The sequence below is a fragment of the Mixophyes fleayi genome, chromosome 5 (genome assembly GCF_038048845.1).
Source record: "Mixophyes fleayi isolate aMixFle1 chromosome 5, aMixFle1.hap1, whole genome shotgun sequence".
NCBI classification, from domain to species: Eukaryota; Metazoa; Chordata; class Amphibia; order Anura; family Limnodynastidae; genus Mixophyes; species Mixophyes fleayi.
Genome location: NC_134406.1, coordinates 212,150,220 through 212,172,251, shown reverse-complemented (window position 1 = coordinate 212,172,251; position 22,032 = coordinate 212,150,220). Strand labels below are relative to the sequence as shown.

At 38.8% G+C, this 22,032-nt stretch overlaps 1 protein-coding gene across 8 annotated transcripts in view; it reads right to left on the bottom strand.

The window, feature by feature from the left end:
- Positions 1 to 9,720: 9,720 nt before the first annotated feature.
- RBBP8 (RB binding protein 8, endonuclease) overlaps positions 9,721 to 22,032 on the bottom strand; it is a 52,015-nt gene continuing 39,703 nt past the window's right edge. For 6 of the 8 annotated variants that reach the window (XM_075213409.1, XM_075213408.1, XM_075213413.1 and 3 more), the window contains exons 12-20: positions 21,485 to 21,598; positions 21,248 to 21,362; positions 18,796 to 18,887; positions 18,599 to 18,704; positions 18,323 to 18,475; positions 14,237 to 14,309; positions 13,421 to 13,517; positions 10,501 to 10,642; positions 9,721 to 10,339 (exon numbers count right to left, since the gene is read on the bottom strand). In XM_075213409.1, coding sequence (XP_075069510.1) covers positions 10,242 to 10,339; positions 10,501 to 10,642; positions 13,421 to 13,517; positions 14,237 to 14,309; positions 18,323 to 18,475; positions 18,599 to 18,704; positions 18,796 to 18,887; positions 21,248 to 21,362; positions 21,485 to 21,598 — 990 coding nt within the window. In that variant the 3' untranslated portion in view covers positions 9,721 to 10,241. The remainder of the gene's footprint in view (positions 10,340 to 10,500; positions 10,643 to 13,420; positions 13,518 to 14,236; positions 14,310 to 18,322; positions 18,476 to 18,598; positions 18,705 to 18,795; positions 18,888 to 21,247; positions 21,363 to 21,484; positions 21,599 to 22,032) is intronic. The other 2 variants (XM_075213414.1, XM_075213415.1) reach the window with 2 other exon arrangements.

The window sequence follows — 22,032 nt, the reverse complement described above, 5'->3', positions numbered from 1 at the left end:
GGACCCTCCGTGCTGCACTCTTTTCCTGCTCCTCCTGATATTTCTGCTGGCAAAAGGCGATATACTGCATCTACAATATGCAGCAGTTGCTTGTAACAGATTTCTGGTGGCCGTTTTGTCTGTGGAACAAGTGCCCCCCCTGCTTTGCTGAGGAGACTTCATACAATCAAATATGGCGGCCCCCGGCATTCCAATTACCGGCGCCCTTTGCCGGTTTTGGCAGTGCTGGTATAGTGGTCCTGGATCAGCGTGGCAGCGGCTATAAGCTGCTTGTCAGCGCTGAGTGTTGAAGTGAAAAAATAAAACTTCCAATATTGTTGTTGTCAGCATTGATCCATTAACAAAGTTAACCTGTTTAGTGCCAACTCCACCTCCACTCTCACAGCCCATGGTAGCAGTGTCTCCAAGGTAGGATAAAAAAGAAATTAAGCTTGCTAAAACATATCTCCATCTTCAAGAGGGACAGCAGTTCTGGATAACATACTAGTTAAAAGGGCATCTACTTTTGAGATCAAGCTCCACTTCTGAGCTTCTTCTTCTTCTTCTTTAAGTTACTGGAGTCAAGTTTGCTATGCAAATGAAGGGAAACTTATAACCTGTTGTGTGGAGGTAAAATCATCTTTATAGGACATTTGGTGAGAAGCTATATCCATGTAAAGAAAACCTGACTTGAAAGGTGGGTGCACAGAGCTCATAAACAATGAATTTGCATTTACACAGACTTTCTAATTCTGACATCACAGTGGAACGGGGACTGTTGGTACCTGCTGCATGTTTAAAAATGTTCTGTAACTCTAAGAATTTTTCACTTTTTTCCGAGTCAATTTGATATTGAGAAATGTCCTTATTTTTCGTGCTCTCCCAGCAAGGCAGAAACTGATCATTCATAAATTATAATATGTTTTATTCCTTTTTATTTTACATAAACCTATTATATTATCTTTATGTCATTTTGTTAATTGTTTTAATCATAACCATTGTGGATTTATTTTCCATATTAAATTACACTTGATAAGTTCAGTTCTCTCTTCTTATGAATTTCCTTCAGACTTAACTAGGTTTTAGAACACTACATACACTATGTAGACAAAAGTATTCGGACACTTGACCATTACACCAACAGGGACAGTAATGACATTGTATTCAAATACATATACTTTAATAAGGAGTTGGTCCCCCTTTTGCAGCGGTGAAAGCTTCCACTCTTCTTGGAAGGGTTTCCACAAGATGTTGGAGTGTTTCTGTGGTAATTTGTGCCCATTCATTCTGTAGAAAATGTATGAGGTCAGGCACCGATGTTGGACGAGAAGGCCGGGCTCGCAATTTCCGTTCCAGTTCCTCTCAAATGTGTTTGATAGGGTTGAGGTCAGGGCTCTGTACGGGCCAGTCAAGTTCTTCCATACCGAACTCATCAAACCATGTCTTTGTAGTCCTTGCTTTGTGCACTGGGGCAGTCATGTTGGAATAGAAAAGGAATGAATAATAAAGAAAGTGTCTATCTGCACTACTACCAATGGCAGCTGTACTGTTTTAAAGTAAAGCTATACACTTCCCAAATGTGAACAATAATAAAAGTGATAAAACTTCAAGCACTATTGGTGTACTTACAAGAAAAATAAAAAGCAACAAATAAAATAATACTTATATTCAATGGAGTGTAGATCTTTGTAGAAACTCACTCCACATACAGATAATCATGTGAAAAGAACATAGCGTGATACTGTTTAGTACAAAATATAATTAAACAATTTATCAGTGATATAATGATCAAAAAACTTTTGGGGTCACATCCAACTTCGACCTCTTTAAAGAGTGCACTTCCAACAATATAATATAACCTGTACAAATACGTGATGAATATTCTTCCAAATGAACTTCTCCAAAAAGTGAGATGTAATCTTTGGTTTTTCCCACCCCTCTAGTGATTGTACTCACAAAATCTCCATAGTGTAATAAGCGTTGTACACGTTTTCTCAGTATTCTTTACGATAAATTATATCCTCCAATTTAAACGTGAAAACATCCAAAAGTGTTTCAAAAAGTATATCTTTATCAGCAGAAATTTGAAAGCAGAGCAGATAAAAACATAAATATAAAGGACTTCCTTTGTACAGAAAGCAGGTGGATTCCTACCAGATCATTTATGATGTTAAGCGGGGTACAAATCATTGCAAGTCCTAGGAAATTTGCATCATTTTCTCCTCCCAAATAGATGTTCTGGTAGTCAATTTCTGCATCACCATTCAAGTCCTGAGGCCTTCACATCCAACTCATTTCAACCTTTAGGTCTTTCACAAGGATGCTCATTGAATTGGTAAGGCAAAGTAAGTGTGCGACATAGACAGGGAAAGTTTTAATAATTGTAAACAGACCAGGTGGGTGTTTTTGATTAACCCTTTGGCACACATCACACAGGCTCAGGTGAGTGCTGGATTGTGACAAACCCACAAATCACTTTTAACATTTGCATTCTGGCTGGACCATCATCATCATCATTTATTTATATAGCGCCAACATATTCCGTAGCGCTTTACAATTGGGGACAAACACAATAAACAAACTGGGTAAAACAGACAGAGGTGAGAAGGCCCTGCTCGCAAGCTTACAATCTATGGTACAATACATGAGTTTGATACATGAGGTTAAGTCTACATTTTGCATTTCGGCCCAGCCAGACTGCAAAGGTAAAAGTGACTCATAAGCTAAATGATCCTGTCACACAACAATGTTGGGCAGGGGTTAGTTGTCTTGTGTGAAATTGTGTAACGGATGGTAATACGGTAATGTAGTGAAGTCTTTTTTAGACAGCTCCTTGAGGCATCAGGGGGAAAGACACAGCAATATCATCATTTGTAAATCATGAATCCTGGAAGATCTATGCATTACATCAGGAAGATGGCGTTTACTTACAAACTCTGGTCCAACTGATAAAACCACTGTTAGTGTATTACCAAATATAAAGCAAAGACTATGTAAGCAGGGGTTGGCCTGTCACTTTTGCAGGAATATATTTTCATGTTTAATTCATTTAAGCCACTTTGGTAAACAAAACAAAAAGCAATTTGAGATACTGGTAGTTGCTGTGTATTGTCTGGCATGCTATCAGCAGGAGAGGACATGGCAGCTGGGTTCTGACATTTATGACAGACGTAGGGGGGCTGCAACCAAGGCTAGACAGGAGATTTATCAATGATTCACTATCAGTTCTTGTTTGCATTTCTCCCCTTTTTATATTGAATAGTGGCTTTGACCAGTTAAACCCCATCTTTTTTTGTGGCCTGGTTAATGATGGTTTTCTCTCTCTTAAATAATGTTTTCTGTCTATTTATTCTACAAGTTTGTTGCTCACCCAAACAGCCATCCAGTTGATCATTCTTTGGCTGTCATTCATTGCATATCAGTTCCACAATTCACCAAAAAGTTATATGTGGATCTTACCAGGCAGAGGCAAAGGCAGGATGTGTAGAGATGGGTTTCCACGCTATGCTGCCAGTGGGCATGACTATAATTTTAGACAGTGCTTAGCTGCTCTGCAACTCTTCCTATCCACATCATATACACAGGCAATTCCTATCCCTGGGGCAAGCCACCTCAAGTATACAGTGCCCCATGCTGGGAGGGGGGTTACAAGACACTAGAAACCCCCCCTCGGTTTGCTTATGCTATAGTCATCAGATTAATCTTCCATTCTTTAACCCTTCAAAGACCTCCCTTTTTACAGCAGGCATACATAAGCTTTAAACCTGTACACTTCACTTTTACGTGCATAGGAATAGCTGCCTCACTATGTTAAGTGCAGCCCTGCTCACAAAGAGTCAGGCTGTCTTTGACGGCAAGTTGGTCAGCAACCATCCCTACTGTATATGATCATTCTAACAGTGTTTACTAGAACACTGGGCAGTGGATGGAAGATACGGTGCTTCTCCAGGGTGGTGACCAGAGCAGTCAGAGATACCTGTTAACTGTAGATCAGTTTGTGTATGAAATTTACATTTTTATTTATTTTTTATTTTTAAACATTTGTCATGGAAACAAATTTACTCTCACTGCCTCATGGTCACTCACATTAAAACATTGTTACATGTTGTTACATTGTTGATGTATGGTTGTTTTCCCTCGTGCATTTCAAAGTTAATGGCGCTTGTATGTAATTTGCTGAAATGTGTCCCCCCAATAGTTTATATTAGTGAAATGTGTTTTAAAGATACATGACATCTACATGGTTACAATTGTTTCTTAATGTGTACTAATGTGATGTGTACTTCTTCTCTAGATGTGTTCGATGTTACAAATCCAGGGATGCATTTAAAAATAATTGGGTTATTTCTTAAATACATGTGGCTCACCTGCTAGATTTACATGCATTTGAGAAAGTACATCTTAAAACTGCAAAGTAGAAAGAGGTTGTTTTTGTAGCGCCCTCCCCCAATATTCAACAATTGCACATTTTTATTTGCTTTCTGGTTTCTAACAGCAATCGTCGACAGTACAGAACCATTTGGACCTTACATGGCCTCTAACTAGAAGAGGTCTGTTGCTTAGTTTATAATCTCAACAGTGTTCAGCATCAGTTACATTAAAGTGACAAAGGTTTGGGGATTATGCGTCTCATGAATGAACGAATACTTGTTTTTTTTTTTTACTTGAGAATACATTGTTTTTTTTAATACATTTCTAGAATTTTGGCAATATTTTTCTCATCCATTTAGAATAGTGAGGCATCTCCTCAGTTGCAGACATATTGTTTGTGCTGAGGCAGACTTTTGTATAATACATAAAACAAGTATTTGCCTCCGGATTATTAAAACATTTCTAAAGAGAAGACATAATTATTCAACTTCCAGCAGCTACTACTGTGTCAGCACAGTATTTGGACAGCAGCAGCTGGGCACTGTACTCGGAATGTTTGGATGTAAATATTTGGTCATCTGCTTGTAGAACGTGTTCATGGCGCTGCAGATTGCTTGTTTTCTGAGTGACTGAACTATTAGTCTACACTAAAGGTCTACACTTTAATTGCAACATATTTTTCTGATAATAGAATAATCCTACATTAATTAACAATATAACTTCCAGATATTGCAATGTTTGAAATAGCCACACCAGGATACATTACATTGCAGTATATGTGTTTACCCCTATAGTAAAGCTAGGCAGAAATAGGGACATTTAGGGTGCATAGGTACAAAGTACTGTAACCCAGATGGTTTAATTTTGTAAAAACTGACAGACGTACTAGAGGACAAGCTTAGCCTACAGCTAAGAGACAGGAAAGTGTATAGATAAATGTAGATACACAGGGCTCATTTAAACTAATTTCGATCAAATGTGTATTATAACTGAGCGATGTTGCAATTGCACTTAAAATACACAATAAATACTTAAGCAAATCAGAGAACACACAGATAGAGGTACATTTATAAATGTTCAGAGATCCAAGAAACTCACAAGTTTGTCCACGGGCAAGGAAAAAAAAGTTACCATTTTATATTGTAGTAATTAAAGTTAACTTGTAGCCTTGTCATTGGACTGAGAATCATATGCTGGAGACTACTCACATGCTGCGTCTGAATTTATTATTGAATGAGACATCACTGCAAGCATGGAGCTTGGTTTTACACCTACAGAGATTTCCAACTCACAATCTTGAGCCCCACTTCTCTTTATACATATTACAAAAGTATCAGACTACCAGTTTTGGTTCAAGCTCATTTGCAATAGTTTTAGCAATAATCCTGCAACATTTTCTTTTCCTGGATTCACCTCCTAGAACAAGACTTCAAAATCTGTCATCCTCTGTAAAACTTGACACTACATACAATGAAAATGGTACAGCCTAATGTTGGGGGGGTAGGGGTCATTCGGGCAAGGTACTAGAAGCCTAATGCTTGTTGCATAAAGGCAAAAGTCACCCAATGGAACTGAAATTCAAGATTCGTGGCTGCTTACACATTTGATATTTTTTTTGACACAACAAACAAAAAAATATAAAGTGTTTGGGAGGGAAAAAAAAATAAAATCTGTCTGTTCTACCACAAAAAGAGCACTGGGGAAGGTGTGATATTTTATGCAGTGGCCAGCTGCCCCTAGGATGATAGCCTACAAGCCCCCATAGATACTAGTAACTATAACATATTGCATTTAGGACCTCGGTGAACCATCAACACACCATCAACTTTATTGCCATTATGAACGACGGAATGATATCCAGGCACATGCATAGTACCTTGTATCAGTTATTGTTATAATTGACATATTTAATTTTCAACCATCTACTTGTTGTATATAGGTACTACTGCTACACTTTATAAGCTTGCCTCTTGCCTTTTCTGAACAAGTGTGTAGATCACTTTCAAAATAAGGCATATCAAAAGACGGTATGGCCAGCTATGCAGGCACCGGCATCATACGAGTCCAAAATCATTGTATTTGCAAAACCAACCGTGGGATTGGGGTTCAAAATAGGCAAAGTCTTCTAAAATAGGCAATATTTTTAAAGTGTAAATTATTTTATGTAATTGTTTACCTTGCTTGCAGAATGAATGGTTGTAAGAAAAATAGATCAGTTAAATAAAAAAAAAAGGTTGCAGAATAATTACATTACAGTACATTTCTCCTGGGTGTTCTGCACAACAAGAAGGTAGACTCCCTAGATACCAATTTTAACACATGACAGTCTACTTTTACCAATAGGGAGAATCTGCATTGTGCTGCTGTTGTTTTCGGATTATCTTTCACAAGAAGTCAATCAATTAAAGTCAGTATGAAAACTTGGGACAACTTCTCTGGTAAATGGCAGCAGTAGGAAGTGTGATAATGGTTTCTTAATTTCAAGGAAAAAGGCAAGACAGATGGCTACCTGCAGATGTAAAAGCAAATACACAAGGCTCAGGCACCTTTACTCAAAACCACTTTACAGAAAAACACCATCATGCTGTAGCTGGGTTGTGGTACATAAGTGGACATACAGTACATACTGTACATTGACAATACACAATTCATGGCACAAAGAGCATAGGTAAAAGACTACTAAGAATTTAGAGAAACATGGGATGTTTTGACCTTTATGTTGTTTTGCGTATTGCTTTGGCAAAGAATCTGTTGGCAAAAGTATTTTTTTTCCCTGCTTTATGGGTGAAGCAGATGTAATATTAGCATACTATTCTTGATGGTAGTGTTTAATTAGTCAGGCCCAGCTATACAGTCACATATGTTTATAATAAAAAATAGAATATTTTTAATTGAATGTGTGTTAAACTGTTTTTAACAAAGATCTTCTGATCTTAGAATGCTTTTTTTTTTTTTTTTTTTAAAAGGTTTTTAATTATATGTTTTAGCTTTAAAATTCAAAAACCCAGTAAAAAACAAAACAAACTGATATTCAGCATTTACTAGATTGCCAAGTTTGGGATCGCAAATCACAGATCTCATATTTAGAGTATTTTAGAGACCAGCCTCTCAGCATGCAGGTCACTACATAAAATATTGTAGAGTCATTATTACGTTGCTTCCACTGTTCTAGAGGATATTTGTTCATTCCAGGTAAAAAAAAAAATGATCTTGTGGGTTTAAAACATGGAAAATCTTAAAGAATTATAAACATATCCCATCACACCAGAGACCGACCCAGCTGATCATCTATCAGTTCCTGACTGGTGGACACTCCGGCGCCATGTCAAACAGAGATCACCTAGCAATGTTGCACCTGTGACACTGATCAGAAGCTGTGTACTATATCATTTAAGTATGGTGGTTGTGTAATAAAAATTCTATGAGCCAATTTTACTTGTATGAGATCATCTCTGGCAACATAGCCCAGCAAATTAACCGTGATCTCCAACAATTCATCTTTAGCTGGGTCTGGGAGATCTAGGATCCACAGTGTACGGTAGCGTGCCCCGCATCTGCACACGGCACGGTAGCGTGCCCAGTGTCTGCACACGGCACGGTAGCGTGCCCCGCATCTGCACACGGCACGGTAGCGTGCCCAGTGTCTGCACACGGCACGGTAGCGTGCCCCGCATCTGCACACGGCACGGTAGCGTGCCCCGCATCTGCACACGGCACGGTAGCGTGCCCCATCTTAGCACTTACAGTACTGAGTCATACTATTGATTTAAATTTTTCAGGGTTTCTTCAATTACATCTGCTTCAAATGTAATATTAGTGAATCCTGTCTTCACAGATGTGGCATGCTGGTGCATAAGTATTTGAAAAAGGCAGTGTTCAAAAGATTAAATTCTGACTAAATGTACTGGAAGGAGGTTTGTCGCTGAAACAATTATCCAAATTATTTAATGTACCACTAGCACCAAAACTCAGTCAGGGAGATTAAGAAGTAAGGCCTGTTTGTAATTCTGCCACAGAGGGATAAACACGGATCAAGTCTTTCCATGGTCATACCAATCTTAAGATAGAGAATTGCAAATCAGGATGACAGTACACAAACATCTCGTTGAACCAACCAGCTCGGTTGCCTCAATACGCAACATTAGTTAAAATTTCAGTAGTGCCTGCAATGAGTCAGGTAGCCGGGTTATGCAAGTCCACCAACTAGCGTATAGGCCATGTAAAAATGCATTTTTAGGCAATGCCAGACCAGAGCTGTTCCCTGGAGCCTGAGAAGCCCCAGAAAAAGGAGGATAACATGTTATCACAGGACAGTTTAAAAAAGTGTTGGTATAAATAAATGGAAAGGAAAAACTAGATCTCAATTCTACATACCTTTGATAGAGGCAGGGAGGACCACTGCACGGATTACTGTTCATTGTCTATAGCTGGAGTGATGTACAACAAGAAGAAGTGAGGCTGGGGGAGCCTTTAAAAATGCCAACTTAAACCACAGGCCAAAACTGGTGTAATGAGGGTGGCATTACAATTAGGGTGAAATTATGGAATGAATACATTTTAATGCAATTCTATAAAGAAATACTTTTCAGTTTGTAGTATAAGCAAAGGGCCATTAAACGTAAAACAAAAGTCACTTTAGTAAAAATAAATAAATAAAAAAATCATTCAAGCTAAAAACACCGCAATTCAACTAAAAATATTTCCATAAACATATACAAATGATTCAGGAACTATTATATCTTGGACTTCTATTAAGTAAGGCAATTATGTACATTACTAAAGATTTCTAAATGTTTTTCATCTAAAAGCTTTTTGCCTGGTGACACTTTCAACAGAAAATGGGTGTTTTGTCTCAGAGTAGGCAATCATTTATAAGAAAAGCCAACCATTTAAAGGTTGTCAGGTGATTTTAGTTTGAACATTTTACCTTGATAAACAATGTATTCATGCGAACAGACTATGTGACCTTGCAGGCAGAATAAAGTTGGTAAAGCATTAAACATGTTTCTTCGCCGCCCTCTGCTGGACATACTGCTTACTGCAACAAGTGATAATTCTACATTCCACAACCATGCATGAAAAGCTTTACTTGTACTGGATGCAATGTAGTGGTGGGTGCCACAGTAATTATAGATAGAGATATATCGCACAAAAAAATTGACCATAGATAACTAAAAATAACAAAAGATGGAAATTTAAAATGGTACTTTGCTCATCTTTTTTTTATTCAATAATAGTTTGCAGTTTGTTATTCACCACTTCCTTCTGGTGGAAACATTTTATTAAAGTTGTTTCTAACTTATCTACTTGGGAGCTGGATATTTCAGCTACACATTCCAAATCAAATAAAAAAAAACACATCGAAAACAATATAATTCACATTTTTATTAATTACAGATAATGTGTAATACATCTATAAGCTTTAAGTTATCCAGTGCAAAACACAGCACCCTACTCATTAAAAAAAAAGGTGCTAAAACTTCCACATATAAAAGTAGTAATATACAAATTAAATATTACTGTAGATATTTTAATAGACACAGTGGTTTATTTTCACTATAACCTGGGGTGCAAGGCAGGAAATCAAGTGACAACAGCAGGAAAGCTTTAAAGGCCGTCGACCACATGTCCCACTGTGTGCAGAGCAGCAAGGTAGTTTAGTCTCCAGGATAGGTTTCCTAGATAGCTACATAAGCATATATGTAGGTATATAGTATATCCTAAAGCATCCTACAGGTGAATCTACTTTAGGCTCTCCAACATACCATGAGCATTGAATGTGCAATTACAGACTGCCTTTAATGCAAACAAGAAATGACAGAAGTCTTCTTTAAAAAAAGTTTAGTCTGCCACATAATAAAGACTGAAAAGAAAGAAGAAAATGTGCAGTTTCAGGTCTTCTGTTCCTTGCCTTTTGTAGAAAATATTGCATTATAGGGTTGTCTTCTACGTGGTCGATGACAGGGAGACAGTTCCTCTTTTATATAACCTTTGGTAGGGAAAGCAAGGTCTTGGTTATTTAGCGTTGGAGATCTGATAGATAAAGCAGTATGGTTCTTGAAGAGATTAGTTTCAATAATTACTAAAAGTTCTTTGCTTGATGCTAGTTGTGGTTCGATTACATTTTCTGGAGAAAGGCCCATCTCTTACCTCTATCTTTACAAGTCTGAGTAGAAGGAAAGCCCACTTCCCAGAAGTTTTCTGGTGTACCGGGTGGGATATATCGGTAGCGGTGACGGGAGCAGGCTGCCAGTTTCTTGGCTCTCTCTTCTTCTGGAAGGTCGGCATAGTACTGATAATATAGATCAGAAAATCTCAGCTAGTCAGGTTCAGATTGATAATCAACTGTGTCTTATAAGTAGCACTGACAGTGTTCTCCCACTAGTGGGAGTACTAGTTCTAAAGACACTTTACAGGTATTATCATACCATTGTGGTAAATAGGTTGTAAGATTAGCTTGTAACAATCGAATCACCTATAAATTACATTTTTTACCTTGTCAGACTAAACTGACTGTTAGAAGTTGTGAGATTTAGCATAAATAGAACTGAAAACCAGTGTGTTCACAATAAAAACTGCAATGCTTACTTAAGGAAACAAGGTTTCCTCTTTGTGAATCATACCTTGATTAAAAAAATTGACCATGCAATAAAAGTAATGTAACATTAAAAAGATATACTTGTAAAAGTAACTGACAAGATGACATTGTATGTACACTTGTCAGGTAGCCTTTTACAAGATAGGCATTTATTAGTTTATTTTAATTGTAAAACAAGCGAACAATGTAATCCAAACAATAGACCCTTCTAAAGCACAACCCTACTAAAGCACACAGTCTGTTCCAGCTGTTTATTTTGCTACATGCGTAACACACTGTAAAATTATGATGCAGATATATCACATTCCCACATACATTGCGGGACCTCTATAAAAACAGGTCTACAAGTAATTGGGCATAAATGTGGTGACCTGAACCTTACCAGAATTTTGCTTTCATTTTATAAATTGTACTAGAAAAATCTTACAATCTGATTGGCTGCTACGTACAAACAGATATAGACATTATTGCAATTCAATTTATATATAAAATTATATTAATGACGACTTAATTCATTCCTCCAATGTCCGCAAGTTTAGATTCATGTTTGTTTTCAAAATCTCCTTTGGTGGCCAGAACATTTCTTTTTCCAGTGAAAACATTCACCTAGTTGTATTGTCTAGGTTTTTTAGGATCGAAGTGCAGGCAAAAACCCAAATATACAGTATATACTCGTGTATAAGCCGAGTTTTTCAGCACATTTTTGTATGCTGAAAAAGGCCACTCGGCTTATACACGGGTGAACTTACCTGGTGTCCGGTCCCTCGACTGTTAACTTCTGCATTGGAACACATATTCGTTCCAACAACAGGAAGTTCGGCATTTGGAACGCAAACTTGCGTTCCAAATGCCGAACTTCCTGTTGTTGGAACGCACGTGCGTTCCACTGCGGGGTAAGCCTAGCATCTCTCAATCTATTTCCTGATTGAGAAAGTCCACAAGGGGTGGACGAAACGCGTTGCTGTGTTCCAAGTCACCAGCATATTGCTGCATACTCCTGTGACCAACTTCCACACTCACCTGATGAACGGAGATCCAGTCCGCTGAGATCGCTGATGTGTCATCATCCACGGACATACTAGGAACCCTTTCTGCGGTAGCGAGTTTCTAGACTTTTTTTCAGGTGCGCACCTGTTTCATCTTTCGGACATCGGATTCCATTGCGGACACGTTGTCAGCGCAAGTACGAAGGCACTTATGCGGGACCACAATCCCTATGAAGATTTGTAAGTGTGCCCTGCATTTCTTGCGTTTTTAGTTTGATGTCTTTTTCCTCCAGTTTCACTGTCACGTTGAACATCTATTGATCCATCATCTATTGCTGACACGCCGTTAGCGCAAGTACGGAGGTACCTTATGCAGGACTACGATCCCTATGAAGATATGTCATCTTCCTCCAGTTTGACTGTCACACTGTTATTTTATTGATCCACCATATACTGCCCAGCTATACAGACCTATCATTGGGCATAATATATAGATCCTTTCATTTATTTAGGTTAGGTTGTACCCAATGATTTTATAATCATTTATGAATGTTCCTTGTCATGTACTGTTATTTATGGTTTAGCTAAAAATGATTTCATAGATGGAACCTATCATTTTTATTTAGTTTTTTGTGGTTAAATTAGCGCTGTTTTCCAACCTAGGCTTATACTCGAGTCAATAAGTTTTCCCAGTTTTATGTGGTAAAATTAGGTGCCTCGGCTTATATTCGGGTTGACTTATACTCGAGTATATACGGTACTTTTCCATTATGTGTCCCTTGTAGACTCTCACAATTATTCAAATCACAAAACGTACCCCTGCTATTTAGAATCATAATATAGGATTTGTAAAATCCTATCACCACCATATGCATCTGCTTTATCGAATGGCTTGGTCTAACATTTACGGGTAAAGTATTATTTGTTATTTTCATACCAATTAAACTATAATTTTTTGTTTGCCTTGGCAGAAAGACATTCTCCCCACCATGTATGTAACGCATTTACCTCTGAGATAGACTTTTAATTTAAAATCTTTACACAATATCTACTGCAGGTTTACTTTTGCAAGTTACACTTTGGTTAAAATAAAATAAAAAAGTTGTTAATATCATTGCACAATCTCCACTGATAAGTGTTCTATACAATAATCTCACCAATCGTCAAAATACCTCCCCCGTTTCTTTACCTGAAGAACCAAAAGTGATGTATTTATCTACCAAACTTGTGACACTTCACAGGAGAGTCTCATTTATTACAGCCAGTACAGATCCAGAATGAACTTAAGTACGTCACGTCACTTAGTGTCCCTTCAAATTGTTGTTGATTCATGTGTTATGAAAAAACTATTTACCAGTGAAATGAACCATTCATAAAGCAGAAAAAAATAAAAAACCTTGTAAGAGAAGTTCAACTTCTTAAACTTTCTCTGAGTACCAAGTAAGGATATATTTTAAAAAAGTAAGACAGCCACAGATTTACTTACTAGTTCACATTCCTTACAAGTGTGCCCAAGGAGTTTCCTCCTCTCCTCCTTGTTCCTCACCACCTCAGTATGCGGGTAATCTACTGCTGGCTTTTTTCTGAAAATTAAGCCAACAAATCACAATCACCAATTAGCCTGTATTTAAGACTTATAAATAAATAGCCTAGACAACGGAGATATTGTATTTGGAGTGTGATTCTTCTTTTCTATGTACTTTAGGCTAATTGACTACACTTTATTCCAATTCCAGTAGGACTTGTCATGGTTTTGACTCAAATTTATGTTGGGCTGTTTAGATGGGTGATTTAACTTAAATATGCTTTTTCTTCGATATGTGCTGCATTACGTTTTTAAAACATTTGGCATGTGAAAAGCTGTGTTACTTTTAAATTGAAAATGGAATTTGTGGACATTCGTTTTTTGAAAGTGAACATTTGTTTTTGTATTCAATGTGCAATAGACTAATTAGAAATAAAATACCCTATTCTAGCTTAAACCGTTGGTTAGTAGAGGAAAAACGAACAGGTGCTTTAATGATCTAAAAAATCCAGTGATACTATGTTTAGGGGGGCAGGTGGAGAGACCAGGAGATATTTACACATTAATGTACTGGTTTTATAGAGTTTACTAACAAGATTATCTAACAGACAGCTTTAAAAATAAGAAATACTACAAAATATTAAACACATGAAAAACCACATTACTCAGCCGACAACTCACATTATTGAGGAGGTCAGGTGCTTGTGAAAACATGTACAGTGCTTGCTTACATTTGGTTTCATGCAGAAAACTCTTGAGTTGTGCAAATTATATTACCTTCCAGCATCCTGTACATAGGGCTCTATATATGCCTTCTGTCTCTGGTAGGCTTCTCCTTTAGCGTCACTCCCTACAAATACAGCATTTAAACAAATTACAAAATATATCGTACATCACAGTAAAGTATAGGTGTAAATCACAGGAGAACAAAGACATAGCAGCAAACATTCAAACTGTGCCACATATTTATCTAAAACAAGACCAAGTCACAATCAAGGGCAAATGATTCTGCCGGTTCCTGATTTAATGGAAATATATACTGAGAATAGCAAATGTGTGAAAGTTCAACCAATCACTTGAGGATCCTAAGGTTATATGAGAGGACTTCATTTGAAGAATTAAAACCAAATAATAAAAAATATATACACACTTTTTTTTTTCTTTCTTTAAATGCAGACCAAATTCCTGTTCCAGGTCCCTGAGAGTCCTCTGTGAACACTGGAAGGACTATTTCCTGGTTAACCTGAAAACCAGAAACTTCCCTAGTAGGCATATGTACAATAGAACCGACGACCTCCGCGGCCATCATGACCTGGTTTGTCAAACCTTACAAGGAGTTTTCCTTTGTCCACTGAAAGAAATACCCTCTGACAGATGACAATTCTCAGTAATTCCATACAAAGAGAAGCTACCCGCAGGGGAATATTCAGCCACCTGAGGAACGATACTGGCCTGACAGACCCATTCCACTTTTAGACCAAACAGAGGTTGGAGTAAAACCCCCGATTCATTTGGTCTTCTGGAACGTTCATGAGAACTCCCTGCGAAAAAAAACAAAGCGACACACTGAAGCATTGCTTGTATTTTCTGTGGATGGCAGGATAAGCTGATTACAACAAAACCACGAGGAGCTGGGCCCGCCAAGACCATAATGAAAACTCTTGTCATGATTCCACAAACCCAGCTGCTCCCCCATGACTCCCTGAACAGCAGAGGACGTCCCCCCACACCTGCCGATGCTAACAGTGGAGGGTGGAAGTCATGCTGCCGGATTATCCGGAAGCTTGGAAGAGGGACGGCCTGAGGAGGAGGAGGAAGAGGAAGACGACCTCCCTCGGAGAGAGTCTCTCCTGCCTCCAGACAATCTGGACCTACTTGTCTGGTCCCAGAGCTTCATACACATACCCTGCAGCCTCTTTAAGGTGCAGAGCCATCGGAAACTACTCGGAATCCTGTAAAGGAGAAGCTAACTGGCCCGTGCTTCCATCGCTCTGGCCACCCATGCTGATGAAAACGCTGATCTGAAATTTGTTCCCGTTGCTTTAAAAACGGTCTTTAGGAACGCCTCTAACTTACGGTCAGTCGGGTCCTGCAATGAAGCTGTTCCTGGAACAGGCAGCGTAGTCTGGCTAGCTAACCACGCCACAGGAGTATCTACTCTTGGAACCTGTTCCCAACGAGTTATATCCTCCTCCTCCAGAGGATATAATGACAAATACCTTCTTGGAACAGCAAACTTTTTGTCTGGTTGTTTCCAAGATGCTTCTGCAATGTCTCTTAATTCAGCAGAAGGTGGAAACCTAACCGCCTGTCTGGTAGCCGTCTTAAAAAGACTCCGATCAGTAGATCTAGTCTCATCCAATTGCAGGAACCCCAGGGTCTGACGCACTGCTATTACCCGGTCATCAATACCCCGATATCTAGGTGACTCCTCCAAATCCACCTGAGCAGAATCGGAGTCCTCCAAAACTTCCCCCTCTTCTTCTGAAGATCTCTCCGAATCAGACAGTGTTAAAAGAGGATTGGCTGTTCTGTTTTTTCTAAAAATCGGTTTAACTGATCTAGACCCTTAACAAAAGAAGCGGACCACGCCGGCTCATCCAGAAGGGGAAGGGGTCTGACACGGCACAGCAGAGGTATGACCAACCAGTCCTGACGTAACTGACTCGGCACTCCCTGCAGCTACCCCCGAATTAAGAGGGACAGACGTTCCAGAGGTTGAAGGAAGAACTGCTGCAACCGCTGGAGTTTCTGAGGGCTTAGAAGGCAGTTGTACCAACGCACCAACCCCCTGTGTCAGAGCAGCCGCCCACGCTGGAGTTTCTGAGGGCTTAGAAGGCAGTTGTACCAACGCACCAACCCCCTGTGTCAGAGCAGCCGCCCACGCTGGAGTTTCTGTGAAAATTGAGGCAGTGTTTTGAGACTGCGCCGCCACAGTGCAGTCAGAACAGAGCGCCCCCGAGTCCAAATGTTCACTAGGCAATTTAGTATTACACTTAAAACAAGTATAATATTTGGCTTTAGGTACTTTTCCCTTATCAGACATTTTTCAAAACGTACAGTACAGCCAATAGCAACAAACACACACAAGAATAATCGGAAGATACTAACTAATCTATGACTGTGTCAAAAGATAGCATCCCTGACCAAGTACTATATGTGAGAGCAGAGTATCATATACAATGTCCCACTATAAAGATAAGACAACTGAAATTCTTATACAACTTAGCTTCCTATAGCTGTAGCAAGTGACCAGAGGGAGAAGCCTTTCAGCTCAGTGTTCCCTGGAAGCCAGTGACCGGATGCCTTCGTTCCCGGGCAGGTTTGGCACCTTAGGACTGTTCTCCAAACAACAGGGGGGTGGGGGGGGGGGGGGGGGGGTTCTATATCGATAACTCCCCCTATATATCCTGGCTCCTCTCCTGTAATGCTGCTCCTTCACATGCCTCCTTAGCAGGCAGGCGATCTCTGCTTCTAAATAAGCAGAGTCGCCTCTGTCCACGCCCAGCCGCAGCGCCAAGTTTCCCCCCTCCTATCACTGAAGGGAGAATGGTATGTTTCAATGGCCGGCAGCCCAGAGTACCGGCGCTCCATGCCCAGCGGGCAGCGCCAGTTTTCTGCATCTTCAGCGTGACAGCGGCTTTCTAAGTCGCTTGTCACCTGCTGGAGAAGCGTTCTTTCTAAAATGTGAAAAAAATCCCTCCCGTCAGTGAGAGCCGTCCGGCTCTCTGCTGACAGGTGCCTCTCACTTCAACAAGTGTGTTCTGTTTTAGACAGGGGGTTGGCAGGGGGAGGGGTATGTCGACAACTCTAGCTTATCTAGTTAGGTGCCAACTCCTACCTCCCCTCACTCAACCCCATGGTAGCAGTGTCCCCCAGAATGGATGAAAGAGAAAACTGCATTGCTTCACCAGCATTTGTTTTAACCGATTTGGGATCCATGGGTAAATTACACCATCCTCTCCCCATAGAACCCCACCTACATCCTGTTTACTTATTGTTCTATTAATACTGATAATCTGATTGTTTATATACCATGGACTGTACTTCTCACATTAACTTGTATTCTTAATATCTTTGTATGAACCTCCATTTTACCTATATCTATTCCAAGCATTTCCCTCTTCATTGATCTATGCCCATTTTTACAGATTTTTTTCTTAAGTTTTCCGTTATTATTCAGTTAAACAAACCGCTGGTTTACATGTGACAAACTTTATCCTTTCACAACCCAACTGTATTTGCAACTTCGTAATACATAGGTGATGTTAATATTTATATAAACGCCTGTAAATAACTGTATAGATCGCAAGTGATGACGTCATCTTTTCACAGTTCATTAAGAAAACGTATGTATAATAAATGAGCAATGCACCCTCTACTATAAATTATGGATATTAGAAGTATTTTCCATAAGTATTGTGAATTAAGTGTGATTTATCCCTAGGAGACTTAGGAAAATTCCCCACCCTCTCTGCGCAGTCAGAGGCTTTTAACAGATAGTGATGTACGGTGCAATAATGACAGAAACCATATAGTCTTATGCCGTTGTTTAGAGAATTGAAATGGCAAAAGCATGTAGCCAGAACACAACACATTCCTTAATATAAATAAGCTCTATATATTGCCGTGATTGAAAACACTGGGCACAAAACTGCACAGAAGTGTAATCCATCTCAAGCTTGCACAGTCACACTTATTTGTATTGTATGGGAACATAAATAGCTTGGACACTTTTTAGTATACCAGAACATCCATCACTGTACAATACTTTTGTGCACTGAGGAGTGGTGGATCTATTGCAGTCTCTTATTCTAGTTTAGTAATTCTGACACTACCATCATTGGGAAGGATCTGGATTACCTCTTTCACTCATTTTCGTTTGGAGTGCAGATGTTTCACTTTCTTCATCAAAGTCCAACCTCTGGGAAGGGCTGGGGGCATAGGACACATACTCTTCACATTCCGTCTTGTCAAACATTTCTCCAAAGCTGTCATGGCCTTTACATTCCTCTGCTGCGGGATAACACATAATCAAGCATGTAAGCCTCAATTGCTGTTGTGGGAGAGGTTTATTGAGACCACTGTTCATGGTTTATCTTACAATAAGCGCTATTGGTATTAAAGAACATTATTTACATGTACCGTTCTCTGTATGTTCCTGTTTTTTCATCTTTATCATCACACTTTCACTGACATATGTGTAATCCAGGTCATCGACCTCCAGATTGGTTTGACTCCCTTCCTTATCAAATACAAAATGTTGTGATTATTAGTCACCTTATCTCAAAGACAACTGTTATTTAATGTACATGGAAACTGCAATTTATTTTTACCTTGCCGTCTGCCATAGTGATGTCCATTTTATACTGAGAAAGGTCTGCCCCTGGATCAATGCTCCACTGCATGTTGTCTTTAGAAGGGGTTCCTTTAACATAAAAAAAAAAAAAAAAAAAAAAAAGGTAATTGCAGTAATGTTTTAGGTCTTGTGAGCACAGAAAAGAACAAATGCAGCGTTCGATAACTGAAATTTCAGCTAGAATGTCAAAAGATCTCTTGGAAGTCAAAGAAGACTTGGTTCTTCGCAAACAGGCAACTTTAAAATTGTAATACCCATTTGGGCGGGAAAAAAGAATTGCAGCTAGTTCGCATATTAGTTTGTGTACAAAATATAATCTTAAGTAGCCCGTCCATTCATCATCATCAATTTATATAGCGCCACTAATTCCGCAGCACTGTACAGAGAACTTACTCACATCAGTCCCTGCCCTATTGGGGCTTACAGTCCAAATTCCATAACACACAGACAGACAGACTAGGGTCAATTTGTTAGCAGCCAATTAATCTAGCAGTATGTTTTTGGTGTGGGAGGAAACTGGAGCACCCGGAGGAAACTCACGCAAACACAGGGAGAAGATACAAACTCCTCACAGATAAGGCCATGGTCGGGATTTGAACTCATGACCCCAGTGCTGTAAGGCAGAAGTGCTAACCACTATGACACCGTGCTGTCCATTGTGCAGAGATGTTTAGAAAATGCCCTCATTTCAAATTGAAATCTTTGCACTGCATGGCATGTAACGGTTAACAATTGTAGTTTAATTTCATTAACTAAAACAGAGCTTATAGGGCCAGGAAACTGGGATGTTTTCCCAGCATGTGTAGCTCTAAAATAGGTGCAATGTCCAATAAGGATTCTACTGAAATCAATGGAATGTTGCAGTTATCAGTCTGGGAAAGAAAGAGATGGAAAGGGAAGGGAAGAAATGGAAGGACCTCCTTCCCATTAAATAATTATCACTGTATAGGGAGCATACATACAGGTTGTGGCACTGTGAGTAGCACTGATAAACAACATAATGTGAGTGGGCTGGCAAGGGCAACATGGGGAAAGTAAATTTTAAATATAGTTTAGGGGGGTTTTATTTATTAGGCACATAGATCGAAATTAGGAAAAAACCTCTCATACCATAAATCAATAGTCACAAGTATTATAGATAATAGATCTTCTACCTCTATTAATACTAATTTTGCATCAGTCAATTAAAAACTACAGTATATAGCAAGAAGTTATTTCCTGTACTCACACTACACCAAAGCAAATAGCTGATAAGCTGCCATGGGATAAAGCATATTTGTTCTATTTGCAACAAAGTTAATGACTAGTGAATGTGAGTGTGCTTTTCTAAATTTCAGTGAAAGTAGACATTTTGATCAGTTTCAGAAAATTCTGCAATAGTTGTACGTTACAAATAAGTCGATACTATATATATATTGTTTGCACATACACTAGATATACATGTATGTAGGTTTAACTAAAAGCAGCTGTGCTTCACAAAGAATAGGATCATATCTTCAACTAGATAAGCATATTGCAGGTCTACAACAAGTTGAGACAAGTAATTGAGGAAGAATACAAAACACAAATATATAGATATGAACGACCCTTCTCTTCAACCTTATCAAATGCCTGCTCAGCATAACAAGATTTTTGTCAGGGAAGAGACGCGGATCAGTCATGGAACATTAGTAAGGCTATATTCTTTCTACAAAGCATACTCTGTATACTGTTAAAGTGGATGTTATCCTGCATGAATTCTTATTCTGGTAACTGATGTGGATAAATATTACTTTTAATGGTCGTTTACCATGAATTAAAGAGCAAGCCGCTTATTATTGGACATTGATTAAAACAGGTTTAATATTTATCTATATATCTCAGTTGAAAACTATATGTATATTTTAAAAGTTTATACTGCACTAAACATATCCAGCACACATGTATTACCTACTTAAGAGTAATGCAAGATACTGAAGCACAGCTCCGAAGTTAGTGAATGGCTTGTTGTCTCATAAGTAACACAATCTGTACAGGGTGACAGACCCACACTTGGGTGGAGGTAAAAACAAAGAATGTGTATTTGCTGTGCTATGCTTTTAGACAGTGCATCAAGAGCTATAATGATAAAGGTGGGAAAATCACCCCAATTTTCATTTCAAGTTTATTTTCACTCTATACATACTTATTACTCATTTCAACTTCTACATTTATTTTCCAACTGAATAGTACATCAAAATATAACTTAGAGGTTGTACATAGAAAACAAATGTAAATCAAAAATTCAATCAGTACAGCATAAAAATAATGCACTTTTCAATACGTTTTTGTTGCATTGAGCAATAGAGACATGAAGGACTCTACTCATTGAACAGATTGAGGTGTGGGGATATATGGGACGCTCTGCATTCATGAAATGGCTATAACAATCTGGCTTATGATTTAAGCACCTTGCTCTGTGTCTCTGGATTGTACCATGTGAGGATTTGGTTGCAGTACTGATGCTTGTTCACAACCTCTGTGCATTGATCTACCCTTCTTTGTAGGCTCAAGGGCTCCTCTTATCTGAAAAAGAGTGTAAACATCTCAGCAAAGTAATTAAACATACCTAACACTGATACACATACTTTTTTATATTGGAAAATTGATTAAAAGGGGGGGGGGGGAGGTTCTAGGTTTCTACTTACCGTTAAGTTTCCTTCAACAAGGCTGTAGGTAGGACACAGACCAACCCGACCAGGAATTCTCGTCTCTGTTTTATTCTGCTCCTTTTCTGGTTTCCTTGCAGGGCTAATCTTAAACTAAAGAGGAGCCAGAGAATAAAGATTATACAAAGGAGGAATCAACTCATTTATTTTTCCCCATGTGCCCTGTCTCTACCATCTGTGTCGACCTACAGCCTCGAAGAGAGGGATTTAACGGTAAGAACAAAAATCCACGCCTCACTCAATGTTTGAAAAAAAATAAAAAATTATGCATTTCAAAACAAGTGATACCTATCTACATGGTTTGTATTTATTGTAAGCCACGTTATCTTGGGAGACAAAAGGGAAGATTTTTGTACTTACCGTTAAATCCCTTTATCAGATATTATAGGGGGGCATAAATGTTCCAATCCTTGGAAAAACAGAAACATATAGAGGCAGAGCCTGTAAACGTAGAGAAACTCAGAGTACAGAAATCTGCACCTTGAGAGAATGTGACTGTAACAGGAGGGTCAGCGATACTGCAGCGG